This window comes from Equus asinus, chromosome 7 (assembly GCF_041296235.1).
Source record: "Equus asinus isolate D_3611 breed Donkey chromosome 7, EquAss-T2T_v2, whole genome shotgun sequence".
Classification (NCBI taxonomy): domain Eukaryota; kingdom Metazoa; phylum Chordata; class Mammalia; order Perissodactyla; family Equidae; genus Equus; species Equus asinus.
Window position 1 is genome coordinate 60377940 of NC_091796.1, and position 18457 is coordinate 60396396.

The 18457-nt window shown below is 48.7% G+C and overlaps 1 protein-coding gene across 9 annotated transcripts in view; it reads left to right on the forward strand.

Annotated features, from left to right (window-relative positions):
- Window positions 1–18457, forward strand: part of MTCL1 (microtubule crosslinking factor 1) — a 136800-nt gene that overhangs the window by 84761 nt on the left and 33582 nt on the right. For 6 of the 9 annotated variants that reach the window (XM_070513569.1, XM_070513568.1, XM_070513564.1 and 3 more), the window contains 5 exons: window positions 2451–3752; window positions 4872–5027; window positions 13434–13556; window positions 16422–16652; window positions 17907–18104. In XM_070513569.1, the coding sequence (XP_070369670.1) occupies window positions 2451–3752; window positions 4872–5027; window positions 13434–13556; window positions 16422–16652; window positions 17907–18104 (2010 nt within the window). The remainder of the gene's footprint in view (window positions 1–2450; window positions 3753–4871; window positions 5028–13433; window positions 13557–16421; window positions 16653–17906; window positions 18105–18457) is intronic. The other 3 variants (XM_070513566.1, XM_070513572.1, XM_070513570.1) reach the window with 1 other exon arrangement.

The following is an 18457-nucleotide window of genomic DNA, read 5'->3' on the forward strand; positions in this document are numbered from 1 at the left end:
TTGATATGTGTGTTAGCTTATTTAAAGTCCACTCCTTCATGTGAACAGCAGAGACCACTCTGTGTATTTGGATACATAGAGTTCTTGCAAATCTATGTTTAACCAAAAAGTGAAAAGGTGAAATTTCTGAGAAGCTCGGGTCATTTAAAATTTCTGGTACATAGTAGGTACTCAGTATTTACTGAAAGAATAAATGAATCAACAAATAAACGTGCTTTTCCTTTAGTTTTAGGGTTAAATACAATATATGTCTTTTACAGCCCATGTATTTTCTGCAGGCCATTTAAAAAAATACATATCATTACCTCAGCAGTGGTGCTAACCCATTATATTCAGTGTGAGTGGGGCAGACAGCTCTTATTTCCAGTTAGTCACAGAAACCCCTTTTATGTCTGCTTAACCAAAAACAAACCAAATCAAATCCTTAATGTGGTAAGTTCTTAGAGCACGAAGACCATGTTCTCCTCCCAGTGACATTTATGTGTTACTCTCCTAATGTGCAAAGATGGGGAAAAAAACAGAGTTACTGGCTCCTTTCCCCAATATTAATTGCGTTTCTGACAAAGCATAAATTTAATTTTACGGTGCTAGAATATGGACCCTATGTGCAAACCACTTGGCTGTACATTATTTCATTTGACCTTCACAATGACCTTGTGATTGAGTGAGGATCCTGCTTTAGACATAAGGAGACTGGTTCATCAGGGCTGTGTAATCAGCCATGGTGCCATGGACAGAGGCAATGTGGTTGACCCCAAGCCAGGCAGGACTGGTTTATCCTCTGCTAAGAGCATAGCAGTGGGAACGTTGTCCCTCACAGGGCACACAGATAGCGCCAGGGCCTGCTTTCCACATGGCACTGGCTCACAGTTGACCTTAGGTTTTCCTAGAGTCTTCCCTGTCACATCACTTTTTTTTCCTTCCATGGGTTTGTGGTGTAGGGAGGGGGGGTCTAGGTGGGCTAGAAGGAGGAAGGTTAGGGGGCACCAAGGGAGTTCTTTCAAAATCTTTCTGCCCAATGGTGAATGCAACAAGAACATGGTGGAGAATGAACCATGTTCTCTGAGTGTGAAACCTACATCAACTCCACTAACCATTTGAGCACAAATGGTGATCTGAAAGAGTTCATTCTCCCCCCAAGGGTTGGCTTGTTCCAGAGACTGGTTGGATGACTCTTCCTCCCCTGGCTGATGGGGTGTCACTACCATGAAGCATGTTGTTGAGTTTCTCTGTATGATGGAGAAGCCTTTGCTGAAGTCTTTGTCCCCGTGACAGCCTTTTGAAACTTATGATAGCCAATCAAAGAGGAATGATTAATGAAACTGGTCATTTCTCCCACTCACTGAGTGTGTGTAGTGAAACATTTGTACAAGCGCAAACCAGAGTTCATGCAGCTTCAAAGCATTGACACATCTGCTGGAAAGGCAGATTTGACTTTCCACTTGGTCCAAAAAGTGCCTTCTTGACCTCAGCCAAGCAGTGTGGGCTTTTAGTACAGAGAGTCCACTTTGGTAACCCTCCAGAATCCTCTGATATCCCAGTGAGAACCACTTCTCAGGTTTTGAAACACTTAGGTCCTTGCCTTGGGTTTCTGAGTTTGATTTCCTGCCATGTTACAGCAACTAAAGGGAGCACGGATCATAACCAAAGGCTCTGAGGTTGCACGTGCATGGCAAGAGGTTGTGAGTAACCAGGTGTTTAGGTTTGCAGTAACCGGTTCATACTAACCATCAGAACTTGGTACTTACTCTGCACCTCGACTTCCAAAGCACCCTCATGCCCATCATCTCATGTTTTTGTCTTCATGTCATCCTTGTGATATGTCAGGGATGGGGAAACTCGGTGAGGAGAGGTGAATTGCCATGTCTCAGGTTCTCAGCAAATCAGTGGAAAGTTGGAATCTAATTTGGGGTCACCAGGCCTCCCCATCCTGGTCATACCTGTGGGTTGCTGGCCACTTTGGATGAGGGAGGTCTGCACCCGGCAGGAAGTGAGTGGCAACAGGTGGAAGTGGCTGCTGAAGCCTGTCTCCTGGCAGCTGGCTGAGCGAGGGGCTCTGGTATTTCTTGCTGGTGCTGGTTACTGGTCAGACCGGCTCCACAAAGTAAGGAGGGATCGCCGCATTACTGACGTGTGCTGGGCTCGTTTCATTTACTCCTCTTCACTCATCACCTGATGACGGTTTTCATGTGCACGTTTTTTCTAAAGTAATTTTTTGGTTTCTTTTCTGTGGCAAAGCAACAGACTCTGTGCCTTTGCCATGTCCCTCCGTGAAGGCCCTGGGCTCCCCTCGGCTTGGTCTTGGCCCCTTCCATGTGTAACTCGACGCACTGACAGAGATTGATGTTTTGTGTTTGCGTGTGTGTTGGGGGCGAGGTGCGAGGGAAATCAAAAACAGGAACATTTGGTATTTTCAAATAACCCTTTCTCGGGCTGTTCTTTCCTGGCAGGATGACAGTGCCGATTTGAAGTGCCAGCTTCAGTTTGCCAAAGAGGAAGGATCCCTGATGCGCAAAAAGATGGCCAAGTTGGGGAAGGAGAAGGACGAGCTGGAACAGGAGCTACAGAAGTACAAGGCCCTCTATGGCGACGTGGACAGCCCTCTCCCCACAGGGGAGGCCGGCGGGCCGCCCAGCACCAGGGAGGCCGAGCTGAAGCTGCGGCTGAAGCTGGTGGAGGAAGAAGCCAACATCTTGGGCCGAAAGATTGTGGAGCTGGAGGTTGAGAACCGAGGCCTCAAAGCGGAGATGGAAGACCTGCGGGGCCAGTATGAGCGAGAGGGGCCTGGCCGGGACCACATCCCAAGCATTCCTACCTCACCCTTCGGTGACTCCCTGGAGTCCTCCACGGAGCTCCGCCGACACCTGCAGTTTGTGGAGGAGGAAGCAGAGCTGCTCCGGAGGTCCATATCTGAGATCGAGGACCACAACCGGCAGCTGACCCACGAGCTGAGCAAGTTCAAGTTTGAGCTGCGGCCAGAGCCTGGGTGGCTGGCAGAGAAGGGCGCGGGCAGTGGGGTCCCGCTGCAGGAGGAGCTGAAGTCCGCCCGCCTGCAGATCAACGAGCTGAGCGGGAAGGTGCTGAAGCTGCAGTATGAGAACCGGGTGCTGCTGTCCAACGTCCAGCGCTATGATCTGGCCGCCCACCTGGGCCTGCAGGCCCCGAGCCCCCGGGACAGTGACGCCGATAGCGACGCGGGCAAGAAGGAGAGCGATGGGGAGGAGGGCCGCCCACCCCAGCCCAGGCGAGAGGGCCCTATTGGTGGTGAGAGTGATTCGGAGGAGATGTTCGAGAAGACGTCGGGCTTCGGCAGTGGGAAGCCCTCGGAGGCGAGCGAGCCTTGCGTGGCAGAGCTCCTGCGGGCCCGGGAGGACTCCGAGTGCCTGGGGAGCATACGACATGAGGCTGAGCGGCTGGAGCGGACCATGGAGCGCCTCATCAGCGACACCGAAGGCTTCGCGGCCGACGCAGGGCTGCAGGGCCTCCAGGGGGAAGGGGACCAGGGAGAGGGGGGCAAGAATGAGCCCCAGCTGCTGGGCACCATCAACGCAAGGATGAAGGCTTTCAGGAAGGAGCTCCAGGCCTTCCTGGAGCAGGTGAACCACATTGGGGACGGGCTGAGGGAGCGCCTGGAAGGCCTGTCCCCCTTGCCCCACCTCACGGAATCTTCCAGCTTCCTCTCCACCGTGACCTCTGTATCCCGGGACTCCCCCATCGGGACCCTGGGGAAGGAGCTGGTCCCAGACTTGCAGGTAAGGGGGCTCCGGGCTCCGCCTCCCTGCTCCGTTTTACTCCTCTTCCTTCTGGCTGGCATTGCTGCACTCCAGCTCATTCTGCTCACGGCTGCTTGGTTATGATTTCAAACCTGCATTGTACTAAAGCCTCAAGTGTCAACCAAATTCTTTCTATTGGTTGGGTTCCTTTTGGTTATTGTTTTTTTAGTTCTCTTTTATTTCCTTGCTTCTTTTTCCTTTTTCCTCTTTTTTTAACTGCACTGCTGCTCCTGGCTTAGAGGCCCTCCCTCATGACACAAGGCTAATCCCAATGGAAGCGATAGGGATGGACGCAGTCCATCCTTTCTCCTTTTTTGATGTCTCAAATGACCAGCTTTCCTGATGAAGAAGCAAAGAGGAGTTTAAAACAAAGTACAAACTCATTTCAAAGTCAGGATAATTAGCAGACTCGCTCAGGAGCGTGTGCAGCCCTACTTGGGTTTATTGCCAAAGGGACACAGTGCAGTTCTGAAAGGCCCTAGGCAGCCAGGCCCACCCACTCCCATTGGAAGATGATCCAGGATGGGAGCGAGGAGCACGGTTCTGAGAGAAGGATGGTTTTGATGGAAAATCACGCTGCCGGCTTGCCCCGCTGCCCGCCCCCACGAGCCGGGGTGAGGGCGGAGAGGAGTAGCGTTCGAAGCAAGGACTGCTTTCCTCTGCGTCGCCCTGGGGTGCATGACCCGGCGGCCACCTTGGATTATGGCTTTTGCTGCTCGACCACAAGCGAGGAAGGAGGAGCCTTGCTTCCGTATCCTTCGTGGGTAGCGTGCCCGCGGTTGCGTCTTTGGTTCACGCATCCCCATTGCATGCGCCTCGTGACCAGTGTTCTGCACTCTCCCCTTTTCTCTTCTTGCTTTTCAGATCTTTCAGCCCATCGTTTTGCTCCTCATTTTGGTTCTGTTCTCTTCACTCCCTTACGCCACTGTGTTTAAGTTGGTTTTTCTACTCATGCTGTTCTTCGTCTGGTAGTTTTTCAGTCACCCACCTTACCCCTTTTTGTTTCCTTTATCCCCCCTCTCCACACCCTCCCCACCCTCTTGTCCTTTGTTTTTTATTTAAAATTAAAAAAAAAAATCCTTCCCATGCACCTAACAGTCCAAACTGAGAGATCAGATGGAGTGGCAGCTCGGGCCGGAGCGAGGGGACGAGCTGGAGCACCTGCGCCTCCGGGCCGCCCGGGAGCTGCACCGCCGAGCCGACGGGGATGTGGGGAGCTGCCGGCTGGGAGGCCAGAGCTGCTTCAGTCCAGAGGTCAGCACGCTGGCTGGTCCCACTGGCCAAACCCCCTCTCTCCCTCCCGCCCCTCCTTTTGTTGTGTGGCTGGCTGTGTGACGTTTCCTGCCTGGGTCCCAGCCCTGAGGGAACATGGCGGGGTGATGTGGAACCAGGTGGGACTTAACTGGAATCAAAATCCATCGCATGCAGCTGGAGCTGAGGCTCCACGCAGGGTGAGTGCATGCGAGCTGCCGACGCTCCTGTCAGACAGGCACCTGTTTCTCCAGGGGCGTGAATGCGGGACGTGGAGCAAGGCACGTGAGACTGATTTGTGAGCATTATGTGGCTCCTTGTCAAACAGTAAGGGCAGCAGGGAGGAAAACCAAGCGCTGTGTTTGCTGGTCTAGAGGAGACTGTCCTTCCTCAGGTCTCACGTGGCCCGGCCCGGCCCCCAGTTCTGGTGGCAGTGCTCCAGCTGGGGGACAGAATCAGGGAGTGCATTCCTGAGCTGGGGGCTCCTCAGCATCTCTATCGCCTTAGTAACCCCACATCAGCAAAGCTCCCAGCCACACCGATACGCCATCGTGTGAAACGTTGTCAGCAGTCCTGTCAGCGAAAGCTCTCCCATACAAGTAATCCCAGCCAGGACAGAAAGACAGGCATCCCAGAGGAGTGAGTCTCTGGCTGTGATACTGCCGGTCAAGGCAGGTTGTTACAGGGCTGCGTCAATGCACTCTACATTAGGAAAGGTCTGGGTGAAGAATCCTAATTCCCCCGTCCCAGTGGGGCTGTTACTGCTCAGCTCCAGGCATCCTAGTGGCTCCCAAAGGGCAGGGGTGAGGAAGAAGGGGGACTCTCACACCTGGAAGCAAACAGAGGCTCGCTCAGCAAAATAGTCAGGCATCTGACTAGAAGATAAAGCACCCAGAGGCACACAGGGCAGAGCCGCTTGAGCCTGCTGGCTCAGCTTGCAGCTAATGCCTTGGGTAGGCCGCCGGTCCTGCTGTCAGAGGCAAGTGCACAGGGCTGCTGTCTTACCCAGGCATGAGATCAAAGATCTCCAGCCTGGGGCTTTCCCCTTATCCTGTAAAGAGCATGTCACATCTCTCCTCTTGTTGCTTGGGCACACAGTAACATGAAAACTTCTTCCAAAAGCTTAAATAAAAACAAAAACAGTTTTTAGAAACATCCTTTGTGGTCCCACCATCCTTGGATTACCTGGGTGGAGGCCAGCCTCGCCCAAGAAGGTGGCATCCAGGTCCGAGCCCCAGAGGGAGGTAACTGTGGACCACACAGAGGTGTGACAGCAGACATTCTGCATGCTAAGGGCCAGGCGCACCTCAGTGCTGAGCTCCAAGAAAGCAAGCAGAAGCCCAGTGTGCTGTCTGGGGGGCTGCTGTGGCGGTCCATGGAGCAGCAGGGCACGTGGGGCCCTTCCAGTTAGAAGCTTACGCTGCCCGGGATAAGCATTTATAATGTTTCTTTTATGTTTTCTGAACACTGTCATTGGACATGGAGTTAGACATGTATTACAGTATATCAACTTTAGTGTTTTTCTCATTCCAAAATGCAATTAAGACATTCCTAGGTTTTATACCAGAAGCAAATAAAACCCCATTTTCCCCTCAGACTTAGTGATCAGTGTATCTTATAATTCTGGAGCTGTCCCAGAAAGCCCCTTTGATGAGCCCATGGCCCACACAGCCTTTCTTCTGAGAGTGCAGGTTACTCGGGCAGTAGAAAAATCACTTTGGACATTGCAGATGAATTGAATGATCCATCTCCAGGATGGAAACCAAGATGGAAGCCTCAGGAGGACATGCTTCCCAGCCTTCAATTACTGCTGCACACAGCTCTTGCTAGCAGGGCTGGAATCAATGCTGGCGTGGGTGTCAGGGCCCCTGGGCTCTAGTCCAGCTGTGTCCAAGACTAGCTCAGTTTCTCAGGCAAGTCTCTGGGCCTCTGTTTTTTCATCTGTAAGATGTGAGTAAAAATACTGCCCTGCCACCTCATATGGTTATATGTGGATGATTTTCAGAGCCAGTGAGCTCTTGACTGAGAAAGTACCCTAAAAAGTGCTAAGTGCTTTGTAAATGTCGAGTATGGTTGGTAATAGAGGGAAGTACATACTGCCCTTGAAGATGCCAAGTGGGGAGGGATGTCACAGCTCCCCTGGTCATGGCACCAATTTTCTTTTTCTTTTTTTTTGCTACGTGATTTTCTTACTATAAATATACAGTAAAAAGAAACAAAGACTACCCAGAGTAGGTCAAATGATAGCATGTGTAAGTCCCAGACAGGCCAGTCTGTGTCCCGTCCTTCAAACCGAGTGCTGGCACCAAAACTGGCGGTGAGAAGTCGGGCCTGGGACCAGTTCCCTGCCCACTCTGGCCCTCTCCCCTGGCTGCGTCCTGGTCCTGTGCCAGAAGCACAACTGTGGCTGGATGTGGCCATCCTCGTCTCCTTGGTCGACCCTTTGGAGAGAGCTGCAGCTCCCTTCCCATATGCGCTATCATTCCAAGCACGTCCCACACGACCTCGCTTAGTTAAACTCTAACAGTGGTTGGTTCACGCTGGGGTCTGGAAGTGCCTTCTTCCCACCTGCCGCGTGCGTGCAGTGCTTCAGAAGCCAGCAGTGATTTTCGAGAGAGAAAAAGACTTCGTTGAATAAAGCTGAATGTTGTGGGGAAATAACCCTCCTTATTTCAGAGGTAGGTCAGCAGAGCTAGCTGGCGCCGTGTGGCGGTCTGGGTGACCAGATGGTGTAGCTCAGAAGGGGATCTCAGGTCTTCAGAGTGACTCCCTCATTCTGCGAAGAGCAGAGTGGGGCCGGAGAGCGAGTGACCTGCCAGTAAGCCCCTGGGTGGTGGTGGTGGGACTGGGCCTGGAGCAGGCTCCCCAGGCCTGGGTCAGTGCTCTCCCCAGCCCCCCACGAGGAGCGCTGCCCTGCAGCAGCTGGGACTGGTCACTACTGACCCGCACTGGGCCCAGACACCCCAAAAGAGCTCCGTCTCCTTGGGGATGTTTCTAAGTACGATCATTCAGGGGACTAATTGTATGGCCAGCTCTCTTGCCCTGGGTGTTTCTTCTTTTAAACATCTGTCTGGTTTCCTTAAATTTTATATATTTTAATAAGTCAAAAAAACTCACAGTGAGGGGCTGGCCCCATGGCTGAGTTCGCGTCCTCCGCTGCAGGCGGCCCAGTGTTTCGTTGGTTCAAATCCTGGGCGTGGACATGGCACTGCTCATCAAACCACGCTGAGGCAGCGTCCCACATGCCACAACTAGATGGACCCACAACGAAGAATATATAACTATGTACTGGGGGGCTTTGGGGAGAAAAAGGAAAAAATTAAAATCTTTAGGAAAAAAAAAAAACACAGTGAGAGGCGCAGGGTCTGAGGAGCATCGTTTCCTGGAGGGGAAATGGTATGAATTAGGAGTTAAACATCCTTTGTTCTGACTTTTCTATTCATTAAGGCATTTCACACCGAAGAGAAAACTCAATTGTGTGTGCAAGCACGTTATGAAACGCGGTGCGTTCTGGGACCATGTTGATAGCTCTGTAGGCTTTCCTTTTATTCCAGGAGAGCAGTGTAGTTCCTTGCAGAGTCTGGGTCTGGGGAAGCTGCTCTGTCCCTGGGGTGGATGTCACCCTGGCAGACTGCTTAGTTTGGGCTTTGAGTACTGCATTGGGTTGAAGGATTGTACAGTGGACAGTCTAGGGAGCAGAGCTCTCGACAGGCCTTCAGTGAAAACCGCCCCCCCACTACATCACGGCAGCTGCTTTCCTGTGAGGCTGTCATGGAAACAGTACACAAAGCTCCTGGTGTCAGCGAGGCGGCCGGCCAGGGAAACAGCCCTGCCGAAGCCTCCGCGAGGCTCAGACCCCTTGGAGCGCCACGGTCCTTGAGGGAGGGGCGAACTGTGTGGGTGACATGCTTTGAATGATGGAGCCAGTGGAAGGTGACACTGTCACCCAGAATGAGGCTGAGACTGAAGCCCATGGACCGCCAGCAGTCCTCTTGACACCCCCTCACGTTGCCCTGGAATAACCGCCGTGCGTGCCGCTGGCCGGCTCCTACTGTATGCGTGTGAATTGCCTGCAGCCCTTTGCCCTTCCTTACTCGGGCCAGAGGCTGATCGCACACCTAGGATCAGCGGCTTAAGAGGAGAAATGACTCTGAATTTAAGCTGAGGTTGTAAAAAGGGATCAGTTTCTCAAGGTCGTTTGTTAAAGGCCTTCTATGATTTTCACTTTAGACATTGTCATATTTGGGGAAAAGGGAAAGAAGATAAGTCTTATTTTGGAAGATTTGGGTATTTTGGCCAGGTTAGATTAGTACTCGTAGTACCAGTAGCAGAAGTACTAACAAGAAGGAGCAAAAGGGAAATTGCGTTCTTAACTAGCATTTCAGGAGATAAATCTGTGTCGTAGGGGCCTGCCACTTGGAGGTCCATACACTGAGCTTAAGAAGGGAATGGTATATCCATGCCCAGTCACAGGCAGAGAGAGCTGAAGTCACCTATTAATGCAACCACACAAAAATTAATTGCTCAGAAAAAAACAACCAGGCTTCAGAAGGACAAATATTCCTGTTGCCCCTTCATCTCAGTAGATGTTAGCAAGATTCTATCACTACATGCCGGATTCCTCCCTGACTTTGCTCCCTTTGGCTCCTGACAAACCTGCTGAGATTCCCATGTGGTAAGACAGAGCAGGATATAGGATATGTGGCTTGGAATGTACAGGGTGCCTTAAAAATAGTTCTCAATGAGAAGTAGCCAAGCACGGGCACTGGTCAGATTTCAGATATAAATGAAACCAAGCCGGTGCCTGGAGGATTGAGTTTCTGGGTCAGAAATCTCAAAGAGCTCTCTGCCCCAGCTCCTCTTATCCTTTAATCAGTGAAGCCCAGGAAGCATTTGCCATCACTTATGCCTCAGCTGTGAAATGCCAGCCACGATGAAATGACGTGGGTTTTCGTGCCAAGTATGTGTACACATGTGTTGACCTCATATTCTACTTTTGAAGCAGTAGCAAAACTGGCCGGAACAAAATGGAACTCGCCAGAAAACGCAGTCATGTTGATGGAGGTAGAATAGAGCCCTGGCATGTAAGTGGCATTGCTAGGTGTCAGAGTGGCTATGATAAAGCGCATTCCTTTTCTTATTTCTTGAGATAGTGAAGTTATCTTCTGAAGGGTGGAAAGTAGTTTATAAGCCACTTTTTCTGAAGTCGTCCAGGAGGTGAGCAGTGTGAATTGGAGTGGGATGCAGCCATGTGGGGGAAGCATGGGCCGTGGGGTTCAGAACACTAAGACAGGGCGGCTGGTTGTGATGTCAGGACCATGAGTCGCCACAACCTCGCCATCAGGTGAAGATGGTATTTGTTTAAATAAACTGCCTGCATAGAGAGGCCAAGATGAATTTGTTGGGTGTATAATCAGAATCTTAGGTAGATGGGCAAAGGGTGGTTTTTAGAATGAAACCTTTGGGGATTTGGTGATGAAGGGGAGTATTTTTTTCTAGAGGAAATCTGTGTGTTACGTGGAAACTTTCTCCAAATGTGTGTGATCGTGTGTGGTTGTGTGGCAGAATAATAATGGACTGGAGCTTCGGTCACAGCGTGTGTGTATTTTGTTTCTTGTAACATTGGAGCGACGGCATCCCGACCAGGAGCAGGTGGTTGTTCGTAGGAGTTTTAATATTCCATTAGCAAAAATGGACAATAAAAGAAAGTAGGACATCTAATAGATGAGGAGGATCTCACGGTTTCTGTTGTCCACCAGTCTCGACAGATGATCCGAAGCCGCTGCAGTCAGTCAGATGGCCCAGAGGAGCGGCCTCGCAGGACTGCGGGGGCCTTTTCTGTGACCCTTCAAAGATGTGGCTCAAATGGAGGAACACAGTTTTAATCAAATGACGCTGAAGTACGAGGCTCATATATTTGTTTAAAATAAAAACCGTTTATATACATTATTTATTAAGACTAAAACCAAACTAAATCGTTTAGTGTAATATATAGAAACTAAATTAGTAGGTCTTTGCTTTTCTTAAAAGATAAGCTTGATTAGGATGCCTGATTTAACATCTAATGTGGAGCTTTGGGCCACTACCAGATGTGTTAAAATGTGGAGGATTTTTAGTTTAAAGTTAGAGAGTCACTTGTAACTGAAGAGTGGAGCCGGCAGTGGAGTGGCCTGGGCAATGTGACAAAACGTGGGAACTGCCAGAAGGGGTGCCCCCAGGGCAGGGGTCTGGCAGCTTTGTTTGCTGCTCTATCCCCATTGTAGTACCTAGCACTGTAGGTGCCCAATAAATATTTGTTGAATAAAAGGCTGCACAAAATATGTCCTTTAAACATATAGCTGAATTCCCAGGAAAGTTAGGGAAATCTTCAAGGGTTGGGATTGATTTCAGAATTGGAAACCAGAGCAGTATCTGTTGTCTCTAGGTAGATGGGTTAGGGGGGTGGTTTCCAGAATTGGTATCTCAGAGCCTTAGGTCTTAATAGCTCCATAGGGACAGGAGACAGGGCCTTAGGCCCAAAAGGGGCAGGGAAAGAAGTAAAGCAGGACCCGCAAAGGGCCACACATTTTGGGAGACGGAACTGGAGAGAATCTGCCTCCTGGGAGAGGGAGGCAACAGGGAAGCTTGTCCACCAGCATGACATCTCCCCGAGTAACGGTAAGGACAGCTGGCCTCACCAGGATCAGGCTTTGAGCTGTTGTTGCCCGGTGGCCCAGGAATCCCCAAGGAAAGGAAAGCTTATGTTCTGTTGCTGGCTTCTGCAGACACAAAGCCAGGCCACGCACAAGATCCAGCTCACTCCCCATTGAAGGTGACCTCACAATGCAAAACTGCAAGCACAAGCCACAGACACACACCTGGAACGAGAGTCAGCTGATGGCCAACATCGGGCTCCAGCTCTGAGATTCAGCTTCTACAATGATCAGATAGAAACTACAAAATAAGTGTGTTCAAAACTATGAAAGGCAGGCAAACGGGAAAGATTAAGTTATTGTAAAAGACCATACATATTTAAAAAAACCAATAAAATAATACTTTTAGAAGTGAGGAATTAGTCATTAGAGTAAATTTAATGTGTAGAGAAACACCTCTCTTCAAAGAGAACTCAAAACTCTGCCTGGTAGATATAAAAAAAACTATGATAATCTTTAAAACTAGCAAATCAAAGGAGCATTAGTGTTCTCAGTAGTTCTTGAGTTTCTTGAAAGTAGGATAAGCTTAAATTTCTAGCTTTGAAAATTTCACCCCAAAGTTGGCGACTCCGCAGTGTCTCTGATTTTCTGTCTCCATCCTTCTTTCTGTAAACTCTTTCTTAGTCATACCCTGTGCTGAGGGAAGTGATTTGCCCTTTTATTTTCTGCATTTCTATTCTTGGGCATGATTTTCATTCATGACAACCCAGGTAACATCCGATTAGGAAGAGTAAACAGTATCCTTAGTGAAAAATAACAGATTAGTGAAAGGTAATCAGAACGAGCTAGTAAAATGACACCTATTTTTATGGCAACAGTCTACGCTAATTCCCCACTTTATAAATCCCCTCCCTGCAAGTAGTGTAAACAGTGGGGAAAATGTCATGCTTCCATTTTAACAATGCCTGAGATTTTTAGTGTTTCCATCTCTAAAAAAACATTTTATTTCAAAAGTGGTAGCTCTGACTTCTCTGTCATTGTCATTTGGACCAAAAAGGCATAAAAGATAGACTTTACCAATGAAAAGAATATGAACAGATTCCTTTACCTATTTGTAACCCACAGTGTAACAGGCAGATCCTTGTGCAGTTCCTCCTAGGCAATGTGTGCAATTAAGAGGCCTGAACCAACGTTTCTCGTAATCGAAGGAGCCGCACCCCAGTCGCGCTGAGCATTCGGGGTAGGACAGCGGGAGAGGCACGTGGCTGAACAGGGAAAGATCTAATAAGAAAGTGTGTGAGCAAGTTAACTGTGAAATTTACAAGGACATGTGTGAACTTGGGCGGTGAACCTAAGGCCGACGGTGTGTGATGTGGTCATGCTTGACTCAGTCTTAATGGTCAGGTCTGACCACCCCCAGCACTTTAAAAAGCTGTCTAGAAGTTGCTGTGGTAGCCAAGACACCTCTCTTGTACCCTGGCTCCCTTCTTCAGCCTGGTTTGTGCTTCCTGTGGTGGTGGGAGTTCAGGTGATAGGCACCACTCACCACCCATCCGCTAGGTAAGAGAGGAAGGGCGGGTGAGCTGTCCGTCCCAGATAACGCAGAGCAAGCACGAGGATCTCCGGGGTCGCCGTGGAGTCACTCCACTGCTGCAGCGCCCGCACGGGCTGTGTCGCTCCGTGTGTGTCCCTGGCTTGTGCAGATGTCTGTCCTGTGTCTTCACCTCAGGCAGAGTTCTTGCTTCCACTAAACCCCTTCCTTTATCCCATCGATCAGCTCAGGGGCCCCCCTGTTTTACCTGAGCAGAGTGTATGGATAGAGGAGCTCCAGGGTCAGCTTGCACAGGCGACCAGACTGCATCAAGAGGAGACAGAGAAATTTACAAACAAGATCCATAAGGTAAATATGTAACACGGATTTCAGCACAACCACTTCTCTGACGGTAGAGCCCCCAAGAGAGATGACAAGATGTATTTTAAAGGAGCACGGTCTGTTGTGCACAGCCTTCTGGACTCACAGGGTTGGAGGGCGTGTGGAAAGCTCATCCAGTCGAGCTGCCCCTCAGACGTCTAATAAAAATAACTGTCTACTTTTCTGCTGTCTCACGTGCAGTTCCATATTTACAGGGTGACCTCAGGAAGTTCTTCCTAATATCTAATCTAAACTTCTGCAGCCATAACCAGTGAAGTAAAATAAGATAAAGGTCTTTGATGCAACTGGACACGAAAGTGTGTCCTAACTTTTATTGTCCTGCAAATTTGTAAGTTTGTCAATGTTAGGGAAATTTTCTGATAAAAACATCAATAACTCACCCTAAACTGTTGTCTTCAAAAAACTGCCAGTAATTGAGTTGTAGCTTTATTAATTGTTCTGGCTATTTTGGAGTAACCTGTTACTGGCTAATTATCCTTGTCTGTCAGATCCTTCCTAGTGGAAGGGATTCACAGACACAGGCACTCTTGAGGACTGTCTGCTCCCTCCCACTCAGACCTAATTGAGTTGTAAACAGATGCCCAGGCTCAGAATTGCTATTGCTGCTTTTTCCCCGTTGTATTTGTTCTTAAAAGATACCTGTATCTTTAAAAGCAAAAAACAAAAACCAGTTGGTCTTGAGTAGGGCACTGTGGTGTTTTAAAATGTATATCCTGTGCAAAAGAAGGAACCTGGTGTATCTGGGAACTTAGTGTGGCGAGGAATGTATGCTACACATAAACCCCATGTTGTCTGTGGTCGTGATCATCTGAATAGGTCAAAGACTGAGTAAGGGGTGCCTTCTGCACCTTGCAGAGCACAGCTGAATGCTGAGATCTGAGTCTGCTCAGCCAGCCTTTGCCACTAGATGAGCACCCCTTTTTATAACTTTCATTTATAGGTCAAGTTTCACATATTATTACGAAAGGAAAATAATTTCATATTACTCGAAAGGTAGATTCCTAAGTAGTTTAATTTTCTTTCCTTTTTTTATTTTTTTTTGGTCACTGCACTAAAAATCATTTCAGTAGTGAGTTTGTCCCTGGAGATGCTGATAGCAAAAGGGCAGGGTGCCAGGTGTGTCTAGTGCTTAGATTCAAGATAAAGGAGTGTGTTGTGGAAGAGGCTCCCAGACCTCGGTCAGAGGTGGTGAGATGTCATCCAGGCTTGTTCAGAGGGAAAGGGATGGTGTCCCCTGAGGGCAGAGGACCAAGTGAGCCTTGAGAAGTGCTTGGAGTCATGGAACAGAAAGTGGCAGCAAGGGCAGTGGAGAAGTCAGACCGAGTCAAGAAGGAACATTTCCAGGAGGTTGCCGGTGAAAGGACAAGAGAACATCCTCCTCCCCCAGCGCTGCACGCCATCCACTAGTACTCTGGTGCCTCTCGAGCACCTGCCATGAGCCAGGTGCTCTGCACGGCATCTCCTGTTAGCTTCATTTTGCAGCTGAGGAAGCTGAAGCCGTGACAGGGTCAGACAATGGCCTGAGAAGACACTGCAAGTAAATTGCACACACTGGCTTTCTGGTACCCGTGGCTGCCCCCTCCCCCTGCTCCATCCTATACTTGTGTCCACAGGGGAGAGAACCAGTAGTGGGGCTCTGCGGGCTGCCGAGATGGTGAATTAAATGCCAGAATTTTATGTTATTTCAGTTTTGAAGTGCAGAAAGATTGGGTATTACAACAGTGGCCATGCAAACCTGGGACCTTTCCAGAGCTGCCTCTCACCCTTCACTAGTCTTTAGCACTTGGGTCATATTGGTGTCAGCCTCAGACAGCCGTAGTTGTATCTACATGGTTTCTGAACATTAATCTAGAGCTTTAGAAAAACACAAAGCAAGACCTACTGCCTTGGTTTTTGGCACAAGAGGGAGTGTTAAGGTAGGAGAAGACAGCTGATAACGATAAGGCTGGATTCTAACCCTTTCCTTGGTCTCTGGAACAGAAAGCTGTCATCTGATAGATCACTTTAGCTACTACACATATTATCCTTGTGCCCTTATCTGTACATTTATTCACACCCTTTTGCTTAGTCATTATTGACACATAGTAATTGTGTATTGCTTGAAAGAGTGCCTATACCTGTGTTGGAAAGGCAGGACCTTCACAGAGGTGGAGAACATCTTAGCAGAGAGGTGGAGAACATTTCTTTTTTAGTGATTCTTTTATTCCCTAAGGGCTGCCCTTATCTAATGGGACGGTGAAGTCTTGAACGTGGAAGTGGGTGATCAGCTCACTTTCCCGTTGACTCACCACTGTGCACAGTACTGCGCATTTGGAAGGAGTTCCTGCTGGCCCCATCACTCAGCGGCCTGCTCTCTGTGGGCCTCTCTGTCGGCTTGGTGTTCTCTTTCTGTGGGGGCTGTGGGCACCGGGAAGCCAAGGGGAAGGATTTCCACTTACTCCCCCTTATGAATTTCAGTGTGCCTTTGTGTGCAAGCCCACATGCAGAGGGCAGGTGGAATCTGCATTTAAGTCAGCTATAAGCCGTGCATCCAAGAAATGATTTTCCTGAAGGACTTTAGCGATATCTGAAAACACCACAAGAATCTTGACAAGAAAATGCTTATAATATCTTATCTTGAAATAGCGCTTGCTTTCTGAATCAGAAGACTCATGAAGTTTCATAAATAGTAGACATCTCAAGGAGGTTACTAAACTTTTGGGGGCTTCTGTGTTTCACCTCCCATATGCAAAATGATAGAGATTGAATGGAAGTTTGCAAAGACTCTTGGTTTGGTTTGGGTGGCAAATTGGGATAGCTGCTTGTCACACTCTCTCTTTTCTTCCATCCAAGATGGAGGAGGAGCACCTCTATGCCTTGAGGTGGAAAGAACTGGAAATGCACAGCCTGGCTTTGCAAAACACCCTCCATGAGCGGACGTGGAGTGATGAGAGGAATCTGATGCAGCAGGAGCTCCGGTCCTTGAAGCAGAACATTTTCCTTTTCTACGTCAAACTCAGGTGGTTGCTGAAACACTGGCGGCAAGGGAAACAGATGGAGGAGGAAGGGGAAGATTTCACTGAGGTACGTCACCCTGGAGAGTTCATTTATTTGTGTCGGTTTCGTTCTTGAGCCCCAGACATTGCTGTCCCCCTCCCGCTACACAAAAAGTCATGTCCTATTATTTCAGATTATGATGTCGAGTCCAATCCAGTCAGTGGAAATGCAGTGGGTTTTTCAGTTATATATTAGACCAAGAATTCAGTGCTGTCCTTTGACCTGGTTTTGTTTTGAGAGTATACTGGTCTGTAGCTCCATTCTGCAGCAGAGTTTTGCGGCCGTCCCTTTTGTTGCTGATTTATGAATTCATTAAACTTATTACCCTGAGGTCCTTTACTGTCTCATTCTACCTTGCTGGTTTGTAAAACCTACTTCTAAATCTTTGTTTTCTTTCCATTTCAGTGTTTGTTCCCAAATACTAGAGCCCATTCTGCCCAATGCAATTTTATAAAGGTCTCTTCTGAGTTCCAGAGGGGTCGCTTTTTTGCCACCTCTGAAATTTGTGTATGTCTCCTTCGTATGCCTCAACTCCCAGCTTCATGACAGAACCAGAATAGCATTGTTTGCTTTCTGATTGAGTTTAATTGAGTAAGTCTGTGATCTCCAGCTCTGCAGGCTCCTTCCTGGCATGCTTGCTAGTGAGCGCAGGGCTGAAACCACCGTGTTTGCTGTGTTCTGGATGTCCACACTGCTGACCACTTTGTCAGCTGCTTTAAGGCATTGTGAATGTTGGTTTCCTTTTAGCTCTCAAAGACCTTTTGTCTGCTTTTCATTCTAGTGAACATTGTATATAATTTTAAGTCATCCTGTGAATGGGAATATAGGGTGATTCTCTTTCTTTAGGGTGAAGAAAGTCTTCAAAAATTAATCCAACCTGCTTCCAAATATCCATGACATAGAAAACTCTCATTAAGTAAACCATAGAAATAGTTGTAAAGTTTCCATTGATCAATACTTTGGAGTTCCTCCTCCTATAAATTATAACACCATAACTGTAAGCAATAATAATTTATAAAAGTAAAATTTTTCATTATTAGAATATTTATAAATAGTAAAATCTCTAATCTTTTCTAATAAGTTGGGCACCCACTCTGTGCTATTTAAATGGAGAAAGTGGCCAATGAGTGAAATGGCCAATGTGAGCACATTAGGGAAAAGGGCTGAAAAGTGGAGTTGATAAACCCACATAGTAGATAATTATCCTCCAATAATAAAAATCAGGCTACACAGCAAAAAGATGCAGGTGGAGCTGTGATCATTGTCTCCTGCTGTTTTCAGACTGAGCATCCAGAGACCCTTCCCAGGCTTGGTGAGCTTGGAGTCCAGGGGGATCCAAAAGGGGACGGCCCAGACCGAGAAGACGACAGCCCAGGCTGCAGCCTTGCCCTGGGGGAGCATTCCCCACGCTCCGCCGTGCAGATGGGTGAGCGTGGACCACGGCTGCAGCCTGCAGATGGTGGACAGCTCCACAGGCAGGTGGGTGCCGAGGTCCCAGTCCCTCGTCCTGCCCACACCCGGGGGAGGAGGCTCCTAATCTGTGTCTGGGTCATCTTATTTCACATGCGGTGTTCCAAGGAGCAGAAAACTCCTCTGGCTGCCTGAGGTGGCCTGATGCCCTATTTTTGCTAGAAATCACGTCATTAAGCCTTTCATTGTAATGTCAGCCCATAAATTCATTAGTTTACACATATAAATAGGGATCATAGTAAAATTAGATGAATTGTATCCCCTCAAGGCCAGCAAATGTGCCTCAGAAGGAGCAGAAAAGTGTTCTACAGAGTGGTCTGTGGCCTTAGGCTCTGCCTGTCCTTCCAAGGAGGCGAGTGTGG